This window comes from Hoplias malabaricus, chromosome 8 (genome assembly GCF_029633855.1).
Source record: "Hoplias malabaricus isolate fHopMal1 chromosome 8, fHopMal1.hap1, whole genome shotgun sequence".
Lineage (NCBI taxonomy): Eukaryota > Metazoa > Chordata > Actinopteri > Characiformes > Erythrinidae > Hoplias > Hoplias malabaricus.
The window spans coordinates 16,600,377-16,626,595 of NC_089807.1; the positions used below are offsets into that span (position 1 = coordinate 16,600,377).

At 37.0% G+C, this 26,219-nt stretch overlaps 2 protein-coding genes across 3 annotated transcripts in view; both read left to right on the top strand.

Annotated features, from left to right (window-relative positions):
* Positions 1-5,543: 5,543 nt before the first annotated feature.
* anxa11a (annexin A11a) lies at positions 5,544-17,984 on the top strand. The gene is made up of 15 exons (XM_066678951.1): positions 5,544-5,669; positions 7,845-8,096; positions 9,065-9,147; positions 10,626-11,021; positions 11,157-11,244; positions 11,515-11,609; positions 11,767-11,880; positions 12,131-12,221; positions 12,341-12,420; positions 12,754-12,810; positions 12,910-13,003; positions 13,733-13,828; positions 15,080-15,138; positions 15,447-15,569; positions 17,129-17,984. The coding sequence occupies exons 2-15, from the start codon at positions 7,853-7,855 to the stop codon at positions 17,186-17,188; spliced, it is 1,680 nt and encodes a 559-aa protein (XP_066535048.1). The 5' UTR covers positions 5,544-5,669; positions 7,845-7,852; the 3' UTR covers positions 17,189-17,984.
* A 6,473-nt stretch (positions 17,985-24,457) lies between these two features.
* The window catches only part of dlg5a (discs, large homolog 5a (Drosophila)), a 53,241-nt gene continuing 51,479 nt past the window's right edge, over positions 24,458-26,219 (top strand). For both annotated transcript variants that reach the window (XM_066678688.1, XM_066678689.1), the window contains exon 1: positions 24,458-25,272. In XM_066678688.1, the coding sequence (XP_066534785.1) occupies positions 24,975-25,272 (298 nt within the window). In that variant the 5' untranslated portion in view covers positions 24,458-24,974. The remainder of the gene's footprint in view (positions 25,273-26,219) is intronic.

Here is a 26,219-nt window from a genome sequence, read left to right on the forward strand (position 1 = left end):
AAGACAGAAAATTAACCCTTTCTCATTCTTGATTTTAATGCTGTTAACAATTAATATTTACTATTAATTTTTGCCCTTAATTTGAGTATCCCAAATCTCATTTAGTTATATCCCCTAAGAAACTCTAAAAGACTCACTGTGAACATCTAAAAAGCTATACACCTTCCTCAACATGTTTCTCAAAAAACCAGTTCTTCAATTCTTGATGACTACTTTAAACCATGTCATTATAATTCAACTATATCCAGAGCAGCCATATTTATAGCTGTTACCCGATTCATAGAAATTGACAGTCTTTTGTCTTATTCCATTTCTGTACTCTGTGAACTTCTACTAACCTTACTGCTGATGATTAAATGTTTAACCTGTGTGTGACCTCACAAGTCAAACTGAAAATCATGACCAGAGTTTTGGAACACTTATAATTAAGAAGGTGTATATAACATGAATAGAAATATATATATATATATATATATATAATTTATTTTGTATTATTTGTATTTATTTGTATTCATTTTGAGTGTTTGCTATTGAGGCACTGGATTCTGTAGAATATTAGCACATATGCCCTAACAAACCACTGCATTGAGTCAATAAGCTCCTAAAGAAGAGAGCAGACCATAAAATGTGGCCCAGTTTAATATTACACACCATGTATTAACCCTTTCTGCCCTGAGTAGAAAGAGTAGATTATCTACAGTAGATTAATGGATAACTCTGCTATTACTCAACAATTTTTGTAAGTGACTTTGGCAAAATAAACAATTCATAATTAAAAAAGAAACAAATGACTAATTTCCTCTGTAAACTTACTGTGAAAACTCCCATCAGGTGTTTACTGGGTCTAATAAGTGTTATTTTGAAAAATATGCTATATGGCCAAAAGTAACACCTTCTTGATTATTATTTTTCTGAAATGAGTGGTATTTACCTCAATCTTAGATTCTATTTGTATTACTCAAAATATAACAGGGCCTACACACTACTGCAGTCACACTTTAGCAAACTCTTTTGCAATCTCCGACCATTACCTAATTTCATACGAGCTATGCTTAGCCATAATATATGTCCCCTCGCTATTCTACAAAGCGTATAATAAAACCATCTACCGCCCTACAATTTATAGAAAACCGCCCAGAAATATTAACACCAGTTCCCACTCCATCAGACCCAATGGAGCTAGATGTACTAACTGACTACTTAGAAAATACTTGTCGATCTACTTTAGAAAATGTAGCACCACTTAAAAGAAAAAGTATAAGACAGAAAAAGCTCACCCCATGGTACAATGATAAAACCAGTACTTTAAAACAAATATCATGGAAACTAGAGCGGATATGGCGATCAACCAAGCTGGAAGTGTTCCACTCTGTCTGGAAGGACAGCCTTATAGAGCATACAAATGCCCTCACTAAAGCTCGCTCAGCATATCTGGTCTCGCTGATCTCCAATAATAAACATAATCCTAGAGTACTGTTTAGTGTGTTTTCCAGAAGTACAAAAAATCAAGCAGGTTCTAAACAACTATTTCCACCAACTCTCACTAGTAAAGAGTTTATGGACTTTTTTAATAATAGACTTGAGAATATTAGACAACAAACTCAAGCCACCGTATTAAATCCAACCTGGCTGCCACCCGATATGACTGATATAAAACATAATGTAATTGTAAAAGAAAGACTTGAACCCTTTTACCCACTCCCACAGTTAGAACTAGAGAAGATTATCACCTCCGCAAACTGTACAACTTGCACACTTGATGCAATACCCACAAAATTACTCAAAGAAGTACTACCAGATATTATCAATCCTCTTTTAACTATAGTAAACTCATCCCTTAGCCTGGGCCATGTACCCAAAGCTTTTAAATGAGCAGTTATTAAACCTATGATCAAGAAACCAAATCTTGATGCTAGTACACTGTCTAATTACAGGCCTATTTCAAATCTGATATTTCTGTCCAAGAAAAAGCTATGGCCCAACAACTTACTTCATATCTACATAAGAATCATATATATGAAAAATTCCAATCTGGATGCAGAGCACATCGTAGTACAGAGACAGCTCTAGTCAAGATAACAAATGATCTTCTTCTTGCCTCTGATCAAGGCCACGTATCCCTGTTCGTGCTTCTTGACCTCAGCGCAGCCTTCAATATAATAGATCACAATATTCTCCTAGAAAAGTTAGAAAACATGGTTGGAATTACAGGGACAGCCCAATTATGGTTCAAAAAAAAATTATATATATAATCATTTATTAATAATGTTTGTACTCATGGCTAAAACCCTTTGCTGCAAAAAAAAAATACCTAGTTGGGCCTTTCAAAATAAGATATGAGATTGACTGATGGGTGGGAAATACTAATGTGTGCGAAGAACATGGTTAGATGTAGAAACAACCAGTAAATGACTGAAGTCAAGCCAGCCTCCACTTCGAAAAGCTTGGTTAAGCCAGCCCCCACTTAGTTTTGGTGGAACGTCGTATTCTGAACATTACGGTAATAGCGTGCAGAGGAACAAATTTCAAAATAAAAGCCAAAAGTCAATGACAGGAAATGTATGTAATAAATAAATAATTTTCTAAATAAATAATAAATGGATAAACAACAAATATTTGCTATTTTGTGGAAATAATGAAGATTTTAGGACATGACTCTCAAGTCACTCTGATGTGCCATTTCAAAATAAAGGCCCTTTGTGTTGTCCTATGTCTGTAAATTTATGTCCAAATTTAAATAATTATTAAAAAGAAACCTTTAGTTTGCACAGAACAATTTCACTTCATAATCATAGTACCACACCTGATTATATCACTCACTTAATATCAAGTCATTCTGATGTGTCATTTCAAAGTAAAGGCCCTTTGAATTGGCCAATTTCTGTAAATTTAATTCCAAATTTAGATCATTATTAAAAGGAAACCTTTAGTTTGCACAGAACAATTTTACTTCGTAATCATAGTACAAAACCTGATTATGTCACTCACTGAATATCAAGTCATTCTGATGTGTCATTTCAAAATAAAGGCTCTTTGAATTGTCCCATTTCTACAAATTTAATTCCAAATTTACATAATTATTAAAAGGAAACTAGTAGTTTGCACAGAACAATTTCACTTTATGATGATAGTACAACACCTGATTATGTCACTCACTGAATATGAAGTCATTCTGATGTGTCATTTCAAGATAAAGGCCCTTTAGATGGTCCCATTTCTGTAAATTTATTTCCAAATTTAAATAATTATTAAAAGAAAACCATTACTTTGCACAGAACAGTTTCACTTCATAATGATAGTACAACACCTGATTATGTCACTCACTAAATATCAAGTCATTCTGATGTGTCATTTCAAAATAAAGGCACTTTGTGTTGTCTCATCTCTGTAACTTTAATTCCAAATTTATATAATTATTAAATGGAAACCATTAGTTTGCACAGAACAATTTCAATTCATAATGATAGTACAACACCTGATTATGTCGCTCACTTAACATCGAGTCATTCTGATGTGTCATTTCAAAATAAAGGCGCTTTGAATGGTCCCGTTTTTGACACACTCAGGTGCTGTACTATCATTGTTACAAATTGAAACTGGTGTATAATAACAAGAGTATTCCATTTAATGACAGTTTAAACATAAAGGAAATTCAACAGTTAAATTGTCATTTACATGGCTGTTGTTCTGGCAGTACTAACCAGAATGACCTGATATTAAGTGAGAGACATATTCAGGTGTTGTACTATCATTATGAAGTAAAAATGTTGTGTGCAAACTAATGATTTCCTTTTATTAATTATATGAATTTGGAACTAAATTTACAAAAACGGGACCATTCAAAGCACTTTTATTTTGAAATGACACATCAGAATGACTTGATTTTAAGTGAGTGACATAATCAGGTGTTGTACTATCATTATGAATTGAAATTGTTCTGTGCAAACTAATGGTTTCCATTTAATAATTATATAAATTTGGAATTAAAGTTACAGAGATGAGACAACACAAAGTGCCTTTATTTTGAAATGACACATAAGAATGACTTGATATTTAGTGAGTGACATAATCAGGTGTTGTACTATCATCATGAAGTGAAACTGTTCTGTGCAAAGTAATGGTTTTCTTTTAATAATTATGTAAATTTGGAAATAAATTTACAGAAATGGGACTATTCAAAGCGCCTTTATCTTGAAATGACACATCAGAATGACTTCATATTAAGTGAGTGACATAATCGGGTGTTGTACTATAATCATGAATTGAAATTGTTCTGTGCAAACTATTAGTTTAAGTTTAATAATTATATAAATTTGGAATTAAATTTACAGAAATGGGACCATTCAAAGGGCCTTTATCTTGAAATGACACATCAGAATGACTTCATATTCAGTGAGTGACATGATCAGGTGTTGTACTGTGATTATGAAGTGAAATGGTTCTGTGCAAACTAAAGGTTTCCTTTTAATAATGATCTAAATTTGGAATTAAATTTACAGAAATGGGGCAATTCAAAGGGCCCTTATTTTGAAATGACACATCAGAATGACTTCATATTAAGTGAGTGACATAATCAGGTGTGGTAATATGATTATGAAGTGAAATTGTTCTGTGCAAACTAAAGGTTTCTTTTTAATAATTATTTAAATTTGGAAATAAATTTACAGACATAGGACAACACAAAGAGTCTTTATTTTGAAATGACACATCAGAGTGACTTGATATTCAGTGAGTGACATGATCAGGTGTTGTACTATGATTATGAAGTGAAATTGTTCTGTGCAAACTAATGGTTCACTTTTAATATTGATCTAAATTTGGAATTAAATTTACAGAAATGGGACCATTCAAAGGGCTTTTATTTTGAAATGACACATCAGAATGACTTCATATTAAGTTAGTGACATAATCAGGTGTGGTACTATGATTATGAAGTGAAATTGTTCTGTGCAAACTAAAGGTTTCTTTTTAATAATTATTTACATTTGGAAATAAATGTACAGAAATGGAACAATTCAAAGGGCCTTTATTTTGAAATGACACATCAGAATGACTTGATATTCAGTGAGTGACATGATCAGGTGTTGTACTATGATAATGAAGGGAAATTGTTCTGTGCAAACTAAAGGTTTCCTTTTAATAATTATTTAAATTTGGAATTACATTTACAGAAATGGGACAATTAAAAGGGCCTTTATTTTGAAATGGCTCATCAGAATGACTTCATATTCAGTGAGTGACATAATCAGGTGTTGTACTATGATTATGAAGTGAAATTGTTCTGTGCAAAGTAAATGTTTCCTTTTAATAATGATCTAAATTTGGAATTAAATTTACAGAAATGGGACAATTCAAAGGGCCTTTATTTTGAAATGGCACATCAGAGTTACTTGAGAGTCATGTCCTAAAATCTTCATTATTTCCACAAAATAGCAAATATGTATTGTTTATCCATTTATTATTTGTTTAGAAAATTATTTATTTATTACATACATTTCCTGTCATTGACTTTTGGCTTTTATTTTGAAATTTGTTCCTCTGCACGCCATTACAGTAATGTTCAAAATACGACGTTCCACCAAAACTAAGTGGGGGTTGGCTTGACCAAGCTTTTCGAAGTGGAGGCTGGCTCGACTTCATTGCTGAACTGTACGGGGTTTAAGGAACAGGTAAGTAGAATATTGTCTCTGTGTCGTTATAACCCTCCATAACTCATTGCTTCTCGCTGCTCGACACATCAGCGTAGTTTCGGTCTGTGTTATGTGTTTATAGTTTTGTTTTCTGTTTGTAGCGCAGGACTCTCTGAACGAGTAGAATTTCTTGTCTCTATATGTGACACAGTTTCATTACATGGAGTTTGTTTACAGTTAAAGTCCATGTTTACCTCCACTGTCAACTGCAGTAGTGTAGGCTACTCCTATGTTGTTAAGGCCCGTGGTCGTAAATCCCACAGCCTGTATATAGTTCATGGGCGGGGTCCAGTCTGTCAGGGCCTGCTTCACTGAACATGGCATTCCTACTCAGTGTACATCCTGCTGCTTTCCTTCTTCCGTGGTCTACAGTCACATACTGTGTGGCTTGTTTACTGTTCACCTTATACAGAGATGAACAGCAATACTACAGGTATTTTTACAGGATTCCTATATGAAGCTCACAGTTAATTCAGATAATTAAAGTAGTTTACTACGCTCTCTTTAATGGAGAAGCTTCACAGCCAACATGTTATTACTGTAGAACTCTCATTCCGGTCTTATTACTGTGAGGCTGCTGGTAAAGAGGTAATGTTTTCAACGTCATGTGAATTGGACAAACAAACAAATACAGGACTTGAAAATGTATGTATTTTAACAGCTTAGGCTTCAGGTGTGGTGTCTTTGTTCTTTCCATGTACACAGGTCACAGTACCCGTTTTTTCATAGTGTTTGTTCACCTTCCTCTTAACTGCATATGTTTATGGCTGTCATCATGCATTACTCATTCTCATTCACTGATAGGACACATCCATTGATAAGAGAACAGCTTAGAAGTGCATCTGTATTCAAATCCATGAGTCCTGGTCTCTGTGGCTACAAAACGCAAAGCAGCTAGTAGCTGTCATGGTGTGGGTTTCTTCCATATTCCTATTCTGATGCACATAATTTGCTCAGGGCTGCAAAATACTAAAGCATGGAGCATGTTTGACAAGCATGACAGAGGCATGTTGTGTAGATCATATGTAGTATATTGCCAATTGTTATGATATAATATATTGTTATGATATAATTGTTAGTAACATGAAATTGTACTTTTTTGTTAATTACAACTGTATTACTCACGTTGTTTATGGGTAAATAGAGTATCTAGTTAACTAGCATCAGTTTTATTTATTTACCATGCAGTAACTATGTAGCTACTATATCGTTAAAAGTGGACACATGCTCCTTCAACATTTGTTTGGAAATTAAAGGTATTAAAAGCATGTTTGGTCTTTGTTTTATGCAGTAAAACCCTCTCATTCCCCGTGTATCTTTAACTGATGGTGAAACATATCTGTGAGGAGCTGATGCCATTCAACCAGAAGATTTTTGTGTTCCTCTATCACAAAATTCATTCCAATTCAATCCAGAGTAACACAGAGTGTTTATATTCTTGGTGCTTATATTTGAAATATGGCTGAGGGCGTTTAGAAGAGTACCTGAGGATTGATGAATTGTTGGTATGTTAAGCTAATGCTGTATGTAGGAGAAAAAAAACAGGGGGGCTGGACAAGTCTTTTATGTTGTAAATATGGCATAGCTGATTAGGAGCTCCTTATCTACTACCAGTGGATTTCTTGAGCTGGTGTTTGAGATACTGGTTTTCCAGTAGTCCATTTAAAACCATTACCAGTAAAAACCTTTTCTCTACACTTTTGTTTCATTTTATCAGCTCAACTGACCATACAGAAGTACTTGTAGTTCTACAAATACCCTGTACTTTAATGTTCAGGACCCTCACAGGACCAGGACAGAGCAGGTATTATTTGTGTGGTGGATCAATTTCAGCACAGTAGTTACAGTGACGTGGTTGTGGTAGTGTGTAAGTGTGGGCTTCATTGGTATGAGTGGATCAGACACATCAGTGCTGCTGGAGTTTTTAAACACAGTACCCACTTACTGTCCACTCTATTAGACATCTATATTTTTGGTCCACTTGGTAGATGAAACGCCAAGATAGCTCAGTAGCTATCATTTTCATTGGTCACAGGACACTCCTAGTCGGATATTTTTTGACTGGTGTATTATTCTCAGTCAAGCAGTGACACTAAGGTGAATGCTATGGTTACTTATTGTATACAGCTGACTACATCCTGTGTTTTTTTGCAGAGTAAACCATGAGTTATCCTGGCTATCCTTCACAATCTGGTGGTTACCCTCCTCAACCTGGGGGCTACCCTCCACAGGCTGGAGGATACCCTCCCCAGCCAGGAGCTTACCCTCCTGCAGCAGGGGGTTATCCTCCTCAGGCTGGAGGATACCCCCCTCAAGCAGGTGGGTATCCTCCCCAACCAGGTGCCTACCCTCCACAGCCCGGGGCCTTTCCTCCACAGTCTGGGGCCTACCCTCCTCTTCCTACAGGTATGTAATTTGGCTAGGTATGACTCTGGTAGTCGTGGTGGAGTTCCCAGATGTTGCTACTAAAAACAGCACATCATGAATGGAAACTCCTGTCACTGAATGTATTCATTTGTTAAGTTGGCACATGGCTGACTTGCAGACCCTTTTCTGTCTTATTACTGACGTGAAGTCTGCTGCTGAATAGCACTGTGTACTATGAATGTACATCTGTGTGCTGGAGATCATATGGATTATATTAAGATGTTGTTGGTTTCAAAACAGCCTCTGCTGAAAAGCAGCATTAACATTGCTGCCTGGTGCGTCAGAGTTTCCTGGTGTGGGTGTGTCCACTCTCTGCCTGTTTGACAAGTCTGTGTCCAATGGCAGTATATATTTAGTACTGTGTTAAGCTGTATAATTATATTTATGTCTTAAAGACTTTCCATATTATATACATATGCATTTCTCCTGCATTATCAATTTATTAATATTCTGAAATTCTTTAAGTTTAATTTGTTTGTTTGGTTTTTTTTTTTTGGTTAAATGTTAAGGTTATTATCCTGTATAGTACAAATCATCAAAAATAATCCCTTCACTGACCCTTTTAATTGAGGTTAATATCGCAGTTCCATGTGTGAAGAACTACATTTAGTGTACTGTTTGAGGCCCATGTACCACAGGAACAACACATGACCCTTTTTTAAAGGGTATTTATTTGTTTAATTATATATATAAATTAATTCTTGCTGTTATGTATATAATTCTATCTTTGTTTTTCAAGTCTTTCCTAAATAAGATTTGTTTTATCTCTGATTAACTTTTTAAATATTTTACAATATATTATTTTATGGAATTATATAATATTTTCATTTAATATTATGTGTTATTTTACTTCTCTTGCTTTAAAAAGCATTTTAAACTAATGTTCAGTTGGTTTGAAATGTGCTATATAAGCGAAGTTTCATTGATTGATTATTTGATATTTGTAGGTGGCTGGGGAGCTCCTGTTGGACCTGGAATGCCTGGATTTGGGCTTGATAATGTCTCCAATCCTGGATTCAATACAGGCATGGTAAGTGAGTAGATGAAGGTTGCAATGAACTAGGTTGTCAGTGGTTAAACTGGAAACATCACTTTATATGTTTTGAAGATTTACAGACATTTACAGACAGTTGAGGTTTATAATCGCATAGAGCCTGTGGAAAACTACTTATAAAACGTGTTATGATGTAGTCTACTTTCAGCGCGAATGAATCAGATGAGTAGTCAGAGTGGATGGATTATTCACAGAGATCAGTCAAAACCTGAGGAAGGAAGTGGCTTTGTTCCAAATAATGACACACAAATTTTACAAATCATAAAGCTATTACTTCCTTCTACACTCTGTACTAAATGTTAGACAAGGAGCTGTGAATCTCATAGCCAAATATAAATAGTTATCCTACAAACAATGCACTATTCAATTGTTATTTTATTACCTACATTCTGCAAAATATAGGGTGATGGGAGATATATGACATTCAGCCATTTTTTTTTGTTTTTTAATCAGAGGATGTAAGAGGATTTGTACTGTTATACTGACCAGCAAGTTTGAAGGTTTTAAGCAATTTAATTGCAGACACACTATCACTGCCTACGAATAAATAAAAAATGTATATCCACATTAGTATAGTTATAATAATATTTTTTTAGTACATTGTTCCTGTTCATTTACGATAAAATACTGTCAAACGTTAGGGAGTACTTATGTCCAACAAATAAAGCTTTTTTTATTTGTTAAATAATAATGTTTTTGATGCATCAATAGGTAAATAAACATTTGTGTTCATTGAGCAACAAATAAAACCGCTGCTCTAACACTAGATAGCTGGTCAGTTACACTGTAGCTATTTGTTTTAATGTCATCAGCAAATTGATGTCATCAATTTTCTCAAGATAAACAGCTATATCCATGTGGTTGTATAGGTTGTGTTTATAAAGCGATTGAGGCTAGGACTGAAATTGCTATTGCACTGGCAAACCAGCAAAATGTGCTGGAACCCCTGTTCGATGCTGTACGTGTGACACGACCACGAAAAGAACAAATCTTAAGGACTGCCAATTTAAACAAATATATTTTGTATTTAGTTATTTTTCTACATGCCATGTTTTGTTCTTCCCATTTCTGCATGCGTTTCCTTCTGGTGCTTTTTCTCCATATGTCGGTAGGTGGATTGGTTAATCAAAAAATGTGTCACTGAACAGGATGAAGTAGTTACAGAAATTAAATGAATAAATAAATTAATGACTTAAGAAATATTCACTGACAGAACACTGTACTAATAACCAAATAACTAATAATGGAATAATACACCAATTATAATAGAAACACAAATAAACAAGTGTTAGTTATATAATAAATAAGTATTATTTATTCTTGTTGTAGAAATATTTCTTAAGGGTTTTTTTTTCTGATCACAGTGGCCAGGTAAATAAAAATACAATTGCTGTGTTTAGACTTTGACTGGTTGAAACCTGCATTTGACTCAGCTCTTTGACCTGTTCACACAGCCAGGTGGAGGAATGCCTCAGGGGCCAGGCATGGGTTACCCAGCTGGACCAGCTCCAGGCCAGGGAATGCCTGGCTACCCACAAGGACCTGCACCAACTCCATCCATGCCTGGCTACCCACAAGGCCCTGCACCAACTCCATCCATGCCTGGCTACCCACAAGGCCCTACACCAACTCCATCCATGCCAGGCTACTCACAAGGCCCTGCCCCTACTCCATCCATGCCCGGCTACCCACAAGGCCCTGCACCGACTCCGTCCATGCCAGGGTACCCACAAGTCCCCTCGACCAATCCATCCATACCTGCCCAGCCACAAGCCCATACTCCAAATCCATCCATGCCTGCATATGGAGGAGGTTATGGAGGAGGTTCTCCTGCAGTTCCAGCAATTTATGTGAGCTTCTCACCTTGAAATATAAATCAGAGTTTTTTTCTGTGGTAACCCAGAAAAAATATATATGTTTAAATGGAAGATATTAACATGTATTGACATTATCCTTATTGCTTTGCACTTTTATTCTACATTTAGCGTGGATTCAGGGGAACGATTCCAGATTTTCCCGGAGCTGATGCTTTAAAAGATGTAGAAGTTCTGAGGAAGGCCATGAAGGGCTTTGGTGAATATTTTTATACTTCATTCTCTTACACTCAACCTGTTTCCATATAATTATCTCTGTTGTGGTAGTGGCTTGTTTTTTTCTACACGACTGTGGCCTGGGTATATTGTGTAATAGTTGGTTCAACAGGGCATTGTGTGGTTTTGTGGTAATTTCTGAAGGTCTAAAATTCCCACATCAAGTTACTCATTTCTAAACATCTGACTTCAACATAAGTCTCTTTGGGGGTTTTGTTTACCATTTTATAAAAACTGACTGATGTTTCAACAGGCACTGATGAGCAGGCTATAATTAACCTTCTTGGTAGTCGTTCCTGCAAGCAACGTGTACCTCTCCTGATTACATACAAGACAGCATATGGAAAGGTAATGTGTAGCCATTTACCTGTGTCTGATTAAATATAACTCCCATATCACATTCTCATTCCAGAACATTTTAAAATTAAGTTTTTTTCCCTATTGTATCAGCCTTGTGAGCTCTTGATGCATATGTAGCTGATCAGCCTCATTCACAATTTTTTAGGACTTGATTAAAGATTTGAAGTCTGAGCTTTCTGGGAACTTTGAGAAGCTGGTGTTGGCTATGTTGAAGACACCTGCTCAATTTGATGCATCAGAGCTTAGAGAAGCCATTAAGGTATGTGTATAATTTCTTCCTAAATCACAATATAAGCCATTTTACTCACACAGACAACTGATATAAATTGTATGTTAAACTTATGTTAAACTGTATGATTTGTTAAATAAGAGTTTACCTTTTTAAGCAGATTAGTTTGAAGCTCTACTGGCTGCATTCCAACTGTGGGTGTTGTTAAACTGTATATGTTTCCAATTCTTGAGCCTGTAAGAACACACATTTTACCATATAATATAACCTGTTGCTGCAGGGAGCAGGAACTGATGAAGCCTGTCTGATTGAGATCCTGTCCTCTCGCTCCAACGCAGAGATCAGAGAAATCAATCAAATCTACAAAGCAGGTTGTTAATATTGTATTATCAAACCTAAGAATTCTAGATGGCAATTCCCTGTCAAACCTCTGGCATTTACTTTACGATGTGAATTTGAGACAAGTATTTATAAATTATTTATTTTACAGAGAACAAGAAGACTCTGGAGGAGGCTATCACTGGAGACACCTCAGGACACTTCCGCAGACTGCTGGTCTCTCTTGCTCAGGTAAAATATGGGATGCCTTTTGGAATAACAAAGGTCTGCATTTGAAGATTGAGATAATGGAATCAACACACGAAATACATCACAAAATATAAATTATATATTTGAAAGAAATTATCACCATTTACCCTAATGGGATTTTACACCAAAATAACTTACTGTGCAGATAAATAACATTCAGCTATTGTCTTACTTGATCTCTGGATTTTAACTTCTGCAAAAACACATCCAAGCCTTAAGAGGATAATGCCTTATAATGTTATAAGTGGTATATACTGTGTGTGCTGACTGAGTTTTCTAAACCTTAAACACTTAATATTGTTCCTTATTTCACAGGGCAATCGTGATGAGAGGGAGAATGTGGATATATCATTAGCTAAACAAGATGCTCAGGTAACCAGTGACTGCAGCAATTTTCGTATTACCACTGTGTTATGTTTAAGTTAAGTTTTCTAGTTATTTACTACAGATGCTCATTCTGTTCTGCTGTAGACCCTGTATCAGGCAGGGGAGAATAAACTGGGCACAGATGAGTCCAAGTTTAATGCCATTCTGTGTGCCCGGAGCAAAGCACATCTTAGAGCAGGTAATTCAGATTTGAGAATTTTCTTTCAAGGACACAATCAACAGGATTTCAAATAAACTGGGGAAAACTAACATGAGTTGTGTTAATTGTTTAAAGAAAATCTTGGGCTTTGTTAATCTCTAAGAATTCTGAACAAAAGAACTAAAAGTGGAAAAGTCTTGATTAACTACTTAATCACGTAAAGACTTGATTAGAAGTGTTTATTTTTGTATGTTAAATGAATGTAAATGATGTTTGGCTCATAGTGGGGTAATTTAAAAGCATTATCTTGGAGAACAGTAATAAACCATAAATTCCATTCACAAAAAAGGCAAAATATTTTCCTGGTTCTGATAAAGGGACTGTAGCCTAGTTATTGCTGCTTGTGATTTGGTCATTTCTATCATTTATCGATTTCTACCTTTTAGTGAATGTGAAATGTTTTTTTAATGTAATATAAAGTAGGTTAAATAGTTGCTGAAATGTCTTTTGAAACATGTATTTGAAAATGGGCTTACTGAAGGCTTTAAGATATCAAATTATATAAAGTACATAATGTACATTTGTCACAATTAGCCATTTATACCTTTCTTTGTAAAGGGGTTAATACACAGCTGGAAAAAGATAGGAACACATGTAAACAGAAGACACTTTGTTTTAATCAGAAGACAGTGTTAGAGCTAAAGTATGTGCTGTGAAGACAGTGTTTATAGACATAACCCCTGTTTCTTTTTATGCTCATATGAACAGTGTTTAATGAATACCAGCACATGTGTGGCAGAGACATTGAGAAGAGCATAGAGAGGGAGATGTCTGGTGATCTGGAGAGTGGGATGGTAGCTGTGGGTGAGTTCTCCTGTCTGGTCTAAGTCTGTTTCTCTGACCTCCTTTTCTTGTGACACCTGCATTCACACACTAAACCTCAGTCTACCACATGCTGTGAGCATAAATTGAGTTTGGGGTGGTGGTGGGGGTTGTTACACGAATGTTTTATGTACATATGCAGTCAAATGCAAAAGTTTGGGAGAGAAGTACATATCCTCTACTGAAATCACATTTCTGCTCATTTTATATTCTGCTCAGTTGTCCAATACATGCTAAAATTAGTGGAGAATTGGCATTTATAAGTTCACTTTTTTATAGGATGTTTTACCTCACTTGCACTTACAAAATGAGCAAAACATGTATTTTATACTGTAACCTAATTATAAGGAATGTGAATGCTGTAATATTGGTGTACAGCATTTTACTGCACTATGTTGCAGAATTTATGGAGTCCCTGAGTTGTCAAATACATAGTTCAACACATTAAAGAAATGTATAGTCCAAATTAATACACTGATATTTATATTCAAAATCATGAGACAAAATGTTTATGACACTTAGCTTTGAATAATATAAAAATCATTCCTTGACAGTTAACTGTTTACTTTAACCATTTTTGTCCTCTATTCCGCTGACCAATCTCAGGGTAATGGTAACATGGTAATTTATTTTTTTTCTATAGCCTACACATTGTCACATCACTTTTTCCCCCCCCTCATCTTTCTCCTGTGTGTGGTGCATGACTATATTAAGTGTTATACTTTTTTTTGTGTGTGTTTCTTTGTCTGTTGTAGGTCTAATCAGTTTGCACTGATTTGTACCTTTTGGTTCTTTGTCCCTATATCTATCCTGCCAGCTTTTTTGTGTGAAGTAGTTAAAGCCCCTGTTTGGGCATCTTTTCTGAGATGTAAACATACAGTTCATTTGCATACAGGTTGAGTTGAAATTTGTTACAAAATAATCCATATTTGAGCGTTAGTTTATATTGATATTGACCCCTGGTCTTAATTCTTTTGAGCGTTTTTTGTGTCTGAGTTTGTTTCAGCCAGTGTATATCAGGTTAGATTTCTGGAGACATATTAAACTAATCCCCTGACTAAACTGCCAAATTGGCTAATGCCCCAACTGTAAATCTCTGTTGTATTATTTTCAATCTTGGATTAGTCTTTTTCTAGGTTAGAGAAACTGGCCCATGGTGTGTATTTCTTGATCAGGACTTTTACTGGGGAATAGCTTCATGTGTCAAATCTAAAAATGTTTTGCTGTCCGCAGTGAAGTGCATAAAAGACACACCTGGCTACTTTGCTGAAAGACTTTACAAAGCCATGAAGGTGAGTTACATCACTCCAGATTTGGACATGAGGCAGAATAACTTAAATTCCCTTAATAAATATTCACGACATTTTGACCATGTCATTGTTCTGATATTATCCAAGTCATTTTGCATGAAAACATAATAGTCATATAGGCTTGTGTTGATTCAGTAATACAGCAAATATTTTTGGAGTTTGAATTACACATAGCGCTTGATCTCTGAGACTGATTTATATTTATTTATAATATATATTATTAAAGTTTTCTTTAAGTGCAACATGAACCATAACACCTTTATAGTTAAGTTAAATATCTTTGTTTACAGGGGTTGGGAACTAAAGACCGCACTCTGATCCGCATTATGGTGTCACGCTCTGAAGTGGACATGCTGGACATCCGCCAGGCCTATGTGAAGAAGTACGGGAAGTCCCTATACACAGACATTTCTGTAAGTAAACTCACACGCTACACATGTTCTCTCTCCTATTTAATAACCCTAATACAGAATAATGTGTAAATATCAGAGACCAAGTTTCCTGAAAACACTGGAAGATATAAATAAATGTCAATTGTAGACATAATATGGCCAATGATTTGTCCATGCAACTCTGAAATTAAGGAAAAAGCTGTTAATATGAAGTTAGTCCCCTTCTCTGCCCTAACGTCCTGGAAAAGTTAACACTAGATTCGAAGAAATCTAAAAAAAAACATTTCTCTGAGGATCTGAAGGCATTCGGCCAAATAAATATTAGACATGTTAGGCACAGATGGATAATTGGTTCTGGATCAGAAACCCTAACTCATCCAAGAGATACTGAATAATGCTCCATCACACAAGAGAACGGAGTTCCCTTGCTCCTCAGCCCAGTGGTGTGTTTTTACACTCTTACAACCCCTGCCTGCAGGAGTTTGCCATAAAATAGCTGAATTCAGTAATTACAGGAGATGTCTACCAACCTTTGGGTATATAGTGTATACTGGGTTTTAGGCTTTTGTGTAACTTTCTATTAAATATAGATCACATGAGTGTGCTGCTTTTCTGTCTTTTTGCAGAAAAAAATTTAAACTTTTTGGCTGTTAGGACTGAAAAGTATTAAATGATTGCTGGTCTTACACTTTTGCATAGTCCCTAAACATTACCTTTGTTGATGCGGACAAGAGACACAAGTAAAAACTTTAGTCAGTGATTCTGTCCTATCACCAAGACTGTGGGGTTTATATAAATGAATACTTGCATGTATAATTACTTGCCTTATATCTCTGGTCCTGTTCCTGGGGGAATGGCTGCAAATTGTCTCTCTATGTACTACCTGAAGGGCCCACAGTGAAGTATGGGGGGGGCTGAATCCAGGAACCTGTAAAATAAAAAATGTACACAATTTAAAAACTATGTACATGTGTAAATACTCACCTGTGAATTGGAATAAGATGTGAATTTAATATCTGTCAACGGTTGTGTTGTTTGTGCATGAATGTCCTCCTGCAATTAACTTTGTTACCCCTTAGCCAGAGTTGGGTTAGTCTAATTTGAAGAGGGGCGGGGCTAAGATACTAAAAGGGGGAAGCTGTAAGGAATAGAGAGAAGGGTTGACCCACACCTAAAGGAAGATTGGGGGTGTGTACGAGACGTTGCAGTCTCTGACTGGTTTAATAAAAACTAGCCTGTTTAGTCATAACCTGATATTTTTAATTCTTTTTTTTTTCTGGTACCATCTCTTACCATGACATCATCACGTGTGTCATTTTGAATAAATTATCACTGATTGAGTTACTTTCAAGTCGCACCAATCAGGTAGTATTGTAGAATAAATTTTCTAGGAAAATGTGATTGTGGCTGTTGATTCTGTTTCAGTATGAGGCCACAGGTTTCTACATTAGGACTAACATTTCCCAAATCATGCTAATTTATCATACGTGCCTGATGCTCAGTTAAATTTGATATGAATTATTTGGCTGAGCTGTAAGTGAATGATGAACTTTAATTGTTAATGTTCTGTGGATTTACAGGGAGACACTTCAGGGGATTACAAGAAGTTGTTGTTGAAGCTTTGCGGTGGAAGCGATTAAATTGGTGCAGCTTTTATCGAAGTGAATAGGAAAAATGCCATATTGTGTTTATACAAATCATCTGTATACTATCTATGCTAGAAATGCATGCTGTTAACTGCACACTTTTGCTAAAGCCACAGAATTTTTATGTTTTATACCAATCTTTATTTTAAATGGAATAACTCAATTTTTTTTTCATCCAATGGTACCCTTCGTGCTAAATATATAATGCCTTAAGAAAAAACTTAATGATTCATTTTTAAAAAGCACTGGCTTTGGGAGCTAGGCATATATTTTCTGAAAAAAAGAAAACTATATTTAGAGGTAAGTAAATTATATAATGTTTTAATTTTTACATTTTTTTAGACCTTTAATTTTTAGCAGCAGAATGCTTTCAGCAAATTGTGTTTTGTTTATCCCCAGTTATCTTGTTAAATCAAGGAAAAGCCCAAATCAGGAATTGCTGAAACAAGACAGAACTATATAGTTACTAAAAGGGGCTATTGACTTACAAATAGTAAAAAACACTCTTCTGTAACAGACAATCTCTGTAATTCCTAATTAGAATTGCATGCTACCCTGCTGTAAACACCTTTCCTTTAAGAAAAGCAGTTATACTGCATTTTATTCATAATGTTTCTTTGCTTCATTTTGAATACATATTTCCATTGTTGGACATCATAGCAAACACCTTTTGAAATTTAAAAATTATAACAAATCAATCAGGGAAATTCATTGATTTTTTTAAAAGTTATTTGCTCATTTATTTGTACACAGTGCCAATATGTTATCCAGATGAAAATAAAATAAAATAAAGCATGTTTATAAATATGTTGGTGTGTATTTCTTATTTTAGACCCTTGTGCTAAATTCAGTTTTTACCTTTGAAGAGCAGAAGAGTATGACCTCAAAATGTCCCTCAAATAATGAGCCTCTCCTGACTAAGCAGTGACTTGCACATTGCCTTCTGCTTCAGGCCAGGGGCACGGGCACATACAGGATAAAATTACTGTTCTGTAACAGCAAGAAGTTTTGAATCCAGTTCAGAATTGAGATCAGATTTGACAACAGGATTTCAATTGATCACTCAGATGGAGAGGAACGTTAGTGCTTTTTTAGTTTTCTAAGCCACCAGTAGAGTGCAGTGTAACTCTATGGTCTAGTAATGCTTCAATATTGCTAAAACGCAAATAGGGACACCACCGACGGTACTGTGCTTCTGCAACAAATGACCATAAATGGGGCAAATGACACAGCCCTGGCTCTTTCACCTCAGAAAGACTTGCACAAAGAAATATGGTTCCAATTAAAAAAAGAAAAAACAAACAAACAAAAAACGGGTCTGTTGCCTGCAATTCACCAACAACAACCCGATGTATATTTCATTAACTGTCTTTCTCCCTAATGAATATTTAATGCACAAGAATCGAAAAATCTAGGATTAGTGCTGACTTTTCAGAGACTTACAAAATCCTTTTGAAAAACAGAGTGGAGGCTTAGTACTGTGAGCAATTTTATTGAATCCCTGCAGAGGGTCAAATGAAAATCAAACATGTTTCCTTATGTAATAAATATTCCCTTTAATCTTGTAACATGCCATTGGCTTTTCACCCTATTGTTCTAAACATGGCCCTTCGTTTCAATAGTCTGCATATGCTACATAGTATTTACAATGTAAAGTGCTTTTTTCTGCCATGATTTTGGAGATGCGAAGGATGTAACAAACAAAAACAAGTGGGAAATATAGTGCATTTGTTGCAGTGGTGTATAAACTTTTTTTGCACAGAGTAAAATAATCTACAGCTCTCACGCTGCAGCTACAAAATATCTGCACTTCATCGTTTTGTGTGTGTGTACAGTAATGTGGTCTGTAATTGGTGGTTGTTAATTGTAGCCTGACATCAAACCAAATGTGCCAGTGACTATTCCTTGACAACGTTCTATTTCTGCTGCCACAGTCAGAACATCCTCTTTTTAAACAACTAATTTGCAGTCTTTTCAAATTTGAGGAGGGCACTGGAGCTTATGCGTCTGCTTCACTTGTACACGTGTGATGCTTCTCATATGAACTTCTCATATGTTTTGAAACACCATGCTTTTTGACCCTGTGTAAATATTTTTAACGTCAGACATGAATGAACAGAATGTTAAAGTCAAACCTGTAAACGGTCAGTAAAACAAGCCAAAAAAGTAAAACAAATGTGAGTATAATCATTGATCAGGTTGTAGAAAAAACACACAACAGCTTGGTACATTTCATCCTATACATGGTATACTATAAAAATATGTAAATATAAATAAAGTAATATGTTTTAAATATGTTAAATAAAAATCAAACAGAATAACCAAATCACAGATTCTTGTTTTTATTGCATTTTACAAACTATTCCTACCTTTCCAGTGGGCTTTAAATAAACAAATAAATTTATAAGATATATCTTCCTTTGCAATATTAAAGGAACACTATGTAATATTTTTACTTTAAAATGACTGTGTGATGATTTACTGAACTGTAAAAGGGAGAACAGCACCTCTGCAGTTGCTAATCCAGACTCAGCACAGCTGACCCTGCACTATGTAATTTCTGGAGCAGGGAAGATATAGTTCCGCCTTCCTCTGCCTCCCCATTGATTTTAGTACAGTGCTGTACAAACAAATTACATTAGGGAGAGACCCAGGAGCCAAAAAACAAAATGTTACGTAGTGTTCCTTTAAGCATACAGCTGCTATAGCAATCCAAGGCCAGCAGTCCTTGCTCTCTCAGGGTGAGTGACCCTCCCCCCACCATTATCTCTCAGCACCATACTAGCCCATGTTTGTGTGTGCTAGCTGTACCTAAGAGAAGAGGGGAGTTCTTGGTCATTGAAGCTTGCTGAGGTGTTCTGTGGCAATGTGTGAGCAACAGACTGAAAAGAGTTGGTCACTGGCTTCATGTCTTGGAGCAGCAATCATGAGCTAGACGTCACCCTCCAGCTTGATATCTTTGCATGACTGGTGGAGACCTAATTTAAGATTGAAACACAACTGGATCAAACACCTATGTCCCTTTATTCCCAGGTTTTTCTGAGCATGGTGACCTTAGGCTTATGTACAGCTGCTCAGGTGTGCCCCATTTTATGATTTTTCAATAGGATTATACAAGCTGTAATTTAAAAATTATAAAGCTACATATAAAATTGCCAACAAAATGTTTTATATAAAAAGTATATGGAAGTCATAATTAGTTATGTTAGTGTTCTTGAACACAATCAGAATAACTGTTAAACATAGATTTAAATCAAGCTTCAGCATGAAGCCCCAACAAGACTGTGTTTAAGTACCTCTTTCATTCATTCAATGTTTGAGACCGCTAATCTACTTTAGGGTAGCAGTGGGTCCGGAGCCTACCCTGAATCACTGGGCACAAGGTGGGAACACACCCTGGAGGGGGCGCCAGTCCTTCACATGGCGACACACACACTCACGAACACTTTTGAGTTGCCAATCCACCTACCAACATGTGTTTTGGAACGTGAGAGGCAATCAGAGCACCCGGAGGAAACCCACGCAGACACAGGAAGAACACACCAAACTCCTCACACAGTCACCTGGAGCGGGACTCGAACACACAACCTCCAGGTCCCTGGAGCTGTGTTACTGCGACACTACCTGCTGTGCCACTGTGCCGCCCAAGTACCTCTTATGGTGCATTGAAAAATGTTATTCATAAACTGGCAAACCAGTAGTTTAAGGCTATGAGGCGTATGCCAGGGCACAGAAGGCAGGAGGTGATATGCTTAAAAGAAGCAAACTACAAACACAGAGCTTTAAGGTTAAGGACCATGGTGGAATTGATCAGAAGAATTTGAAATGAAAACAGGCAGAATGCAGAACTCAGTTTTCACGTAAGTTAAAAAATATATTATTATAATCATTTTAAAAAGAAGAAAATATGCATTTAAAAATAAAATGTTCAAGGACTGGGGCCGGCTGCACTGTGGCGCAGCAGGTAGTGTCGCAGTCACACAGCTCCAGGGACCTGAGGTTGTGGGTTCAAGTCCTGCTCCAGGTGACAGTCTGTGAGGAGATGGTGTGTTCTCCCCGTGTCCATGTAGGTTTCCTCCCACTGTCCAAAAACACACATTGGTAGGTGGATTGGCGACTCAAAGGGGTAGGGTGTGCAAGGTGTGTTCTTGCCTTGTGCCCAGTGATTGCAGGTAGGCTCCAGACCCACCACAACCATGAACTACATAAGCGGTTACAGACAATGAATGAATGAATGTTCAAAGACACCAGTATAAGCCTCTTCTTCTGCTTAGGAATGTTCCACCCTCTTCCCCATTACTCAGCATGCTAACCAACATAGACATCTGATAACTGACAAAAGAAATAGAATTTAGTGCTCTCCTCTAAGCATGTTGAGCTGTCCATTGGTGTTGTCTAAGCAGCAGTGTTTGTTGGGTTAATGTGTTTGGAGAAAGTGGGTGGATTTGGTAATGACCAAAATTTGAGTGAAAATTGGAGGAAAAACAACAACATAAAACCAATTTCAGAATGCTTAATTACTGCAAGAACTACATATAATCCACCACATAATCCTACATATAATTTGTTGCATAATCTTCTCACAATTAGAAGTAGAAAGATAAAACCGTACCTACCCACTTTTTACCATGTATCTGACATGTACAAATTGCTATGACCGTCAACAATTTAAAGCATGCAATTATTAAATATATACAACTTTTAAAGTGCATTAACATTTTTTGGTCCAAGTGTATATACTAGTTTTTCTCTGACACTCTTGTTCCATAATCTCCAGATTAATGCAATGTGGCCTTGTGTTATTTATAAATAATTTTCCATGGTGTTCTAGCTTTATGATATGTTATAGCTATATTATAAATTACCACAGCTTTCACTCTAAATCTTACAATGTGATCAATATAATGACTATATTTCACTGTAGCCATTCACCCTAAAATCTACTGTTCAAAATCTAAGCAAATAGTTTTTGGGATTACATACATTTTATTTGTAAAATCACCAAATATCATTATTATATATGCAACTAATTCTGGAAAATACAGATAGATGCATACAAAAATGGAAAATCCAAGCGGTCTGGAAAGGTTTAAACAACATTAACATAGATAAAATATTACCTATAGTATTAGATCAAGTTACACTAGTAAACTGATTTTAAGTCCATCCATTATCTGTAACCGCTTATTCAATTCAGGGTTTACAGTGGGTCCAGAGCCTACCTGGAATCACTGGGTGTAAGGCGGGAATACACACTGGAGGGGGCACCAGTCCTTTACAGGGCAACACACACACTCACACCTACGGATACTTTTGAGTCACCAATCAACGTGTACCTGGAGGAAACTCACGTGGACACAGGGAGAACACACCAACCCAGAGTCACCCAGAGCAGGAATCGAACCCACAACCTCCAGGTCCCTGGAGCTGTGTGACTGTGACACTACCTGCTGCACCACCGTGCCGCCCACTGATTTTAAGTATAATGTCTTAAATGTTTGCCATTTAAATGTGTTTAAACTTTGGGAAAATATGTCTAAAGTCCTTACTAATATTGTGACTGCTTGTTAAATTGGGATAGTTCCTGTAAGTTAAGTTACAGATTTGTAATTAAAGAAACAATAGGTAAGATTTGGTATTTTTCTCCTGTGCACCGCTTAGAGTTGCAAAGTGTAATTCATTTTTACAGGACTGCTCTGAAATGAAGGGGGGGGGTGGTATCCTTCCCTCCTTCAAATGTTACATAGTACAAGTTCTGCATTGCTGAGCCCAGAGTAGCAACAACAGTAGCCCTATGGTCCCTGTTACATATCGATGGAGCATCACAATGATCTCAAGGTCCAATTTTAAGGCATAAATACTGCCAAGTGTCCCTTTAAGTCCAAGAAGACCAGCATATCTGCTTTTCCTGAAGGTGGTGTGCCAAACTGTCAGTTAATTATGACTGTGTTTTTCTGTCCACAGCATGTGTGTATTTATTTACTTTTGACTGATCTAACTCAGAGGGGGCACAGTGGCACTGCAATTAGTGTTGCTGCCACAAAGTTCCAGGATCTTGGGGCACTGTGAGAAGTTTGGTGTGTTTTTGTCATTTCCTCTGGGAGCTCAGATTTCATTCCACTGTTCAAAAACACAAGATGGTAGGTGGATTAGCTGTTCAAAAGTGTCCATAAGTGTGAGTGACTGAGTGATGCCCTGTGATGGACTGGTGCCCAGTCCAGGGTGTGTTCCTGCCATGCGCCCAGTGATTCTGAGTAGGCTCTGGACCCATTGTCACCCTGAACAATATGAAGTGGTTATAGAAAATGAATTAATGAATGCCCTATCTCGTCTTAAGGCACTTCACAAGCTCACTGTCTCTGGATAAATTTTCCCCACATAAAGCATATTGAGACCAAATGTAATAATGTAGACAATAATAAATACTGAAAATTCCAATTGGATTTTAATATATAAAGAGAGTGGTCTGCCTACAGTTGGAGCTCTACAACATGCATGCGTGACGCACATCCAACCTCAAGCCCTGGAAACGTGGAATTAATCTTTCAGATCTTGTGTGTTGGAGAGTGAATATTAGTCCTTCAGGTCTGATGACACAGAAGATGTACTGTAGCCCAATTTGATAAAAAGTAATAATGGCTATGATTAAGTTATATCATCATCATCTTTGTTGCTTGATCTATTTCAGGGTCTTGGTTGATTAAGTTATAGAAAGTTATTGAAATCAAACACTGTATTGCATCTTACTGTGTATGGTGCCATTTGCCCATGAGCCTGTTGCCGATTGTTCTAACGTTTTTGTAGGTACTAAACATTGAAAAGTAGTTACCTCCCACAAGAATGGCTCTTTTGAAGATGCTATGACCAAAATATTGGTAAAAACCCTTGTCAAATTTGTGCAGACAATGTCCTGACATTTACTGACAGATCCTGACATGTTTTATGCCTACAACACATCAAATTCAAGAACTGACTGTTCACAAATAATGTAGCTCTGATTAAGTGTGTCTGCCAGTTGCCGTGAATGTGATCTAAGAAAATAAATGAAAGAGTCTGTTCGGTTCTCCCTGAGTTCCATATTATATTACAATATCTTTGTAAGTTAGATGTGTTCATCTGAGATTTTGACTGAAACAATGTTTAACAGAAACTACTGGGAAACGCCCACCGAGGGAAATCAGGTGTGTCCGAGTTAAGCCCCGCCCACTTTTACCTTACATGGCCATTGTACGGAGAATTGATTGGCAGCAGGCAGCAGCTACTGAGCTGCCGAGACATGGCGGAGCTCACAGTTTGAGTGGCGAACGGCGGCGGAGTTAGCCCTAGTTTCGTTCGCAGTAAAGACGGCACGTTGCGAAGTAAATGGCGGAGGATAAAGCGTGAACGTGCACGGGAACGATCTCTGCCAGTCTAAGAGGAAGAATGGGAGAAGTTTCTGGACGTAAGTGAGTGAGCTGTGGGCGAGTGTAACGCTAGCTCTCCCTCCCTCCTCTCTCTCTCTGTTTAGTGCAGTCAACAGCCTCAGGCAACAAATATGGCTTCGTGTGCCTTTTTGGTGTTTGTACGAAAAAACTACTGCGTTAAGCCATCGTATATCATGGCAGCGTCGCTCAAATCGTACAAGTGACCGGTAGGAGGGAGTTTTTGGTTCGATCTCGGTCTTGGGGGGGGGGAGGACGGAGCGGAGGTCGGTGTCTCCGGTGGAGTGGAGTGGAGTAGCGAAGGAGAGCTAGCAGCAGCTCGTTAGCTACGGAACTACAGAGAACTACAGCGGACCGCAATGGAGCCCAAACACAAAGAGTTGCTGGAGCAGTGTCACCAGAACCTGCGGGAGTCGGTAACGGACGCCGAGCCACTTATCGAGCTCCTGAGCGAGTCCGGGAGCCTGAGTGAGAGGGAGAGGTTCGAGCTCCAGCACAACTGCCCCTCCAGCGCGCAGAAAGTCGACCAGCTGCTCAAGATGCTCATGAGCAAAGAGAGCGACCATTTCCTGGAACTGTGTGTAGCTCTGGAGAAAACCCACCCTCACCTGTACACTGCCCTCTTCACCAACGGCGGTGGACCCGCTCACCACTCCGGTAAGACCCCTAAGACCCTTAGGAGACCCTTGGGCGTAAGGGCTCCAGGGCCTGCTACAGATCCATGTGGTGTTCCTTTAACAACACACATAAGTTACCACTTTCCCTATTCAGACGGAAAATACCATAACACAACACAGGAGTAGCCATGAAAGCAGAGGATTCTCTCGTTCAGTGTTTATACCTTCAATATCCAGTCAAGATACTGAGAATCTCATGTGTCCACAAACAAAAGTTTGGACACCAGGTCAAGGGACGCATTTTAAGCTTTATAATTGAAAACAAATATTAACTCACTTAAATATGGCACATTTCTGCTGGTTTTACGGTAGAGGTACTGTTAATTTTGTGTATGTGTGTAGCATACAGGGGAGAAAATATATAAAACTTAAAATGACCAATAACTTCAGCTCGGGCCACATTTTAGGTTTTCTTTCCCCCAATATGTTTAATTCACAAAACAGTAATTGAGTATTAAAAAGAGTGAGTGTTTTGTCTTTCCTTTAAAATGGCAAAACATTAGTTGCATGGATAGTTTTATCCAACTGCAAGAAGCATGTCTTAATATCAACTAACATTCCGAATAAAGCAATACATAAGTTAATATAAAACAAACTTCCTCAATTATCTTTGCAGTATTTATGGTATCTTAGTGCTGATGGGTCTCAACCTGAGAATTGTGAATAATGCCCCAATCTTAGCTGGAAATGTGTTATGTTTTTTTGGATGATGTTTGCTTTTAAGGACTTTTGCTTTGTGGAAAACCTTTTGGTGTCTCTTGGCAGTCACTCCAGCTTCCCATATGGTACACCTGGCCATGGTTCATGTTTCAGTACCTAAAATTTGAAATCAACCCACTAAGCAGGTTTCTACATTTGCGTAGATAAAATATACACAGTCACAACTACAAACACTCAAACTTGAGACAAAAGTGATCAATCTCTATA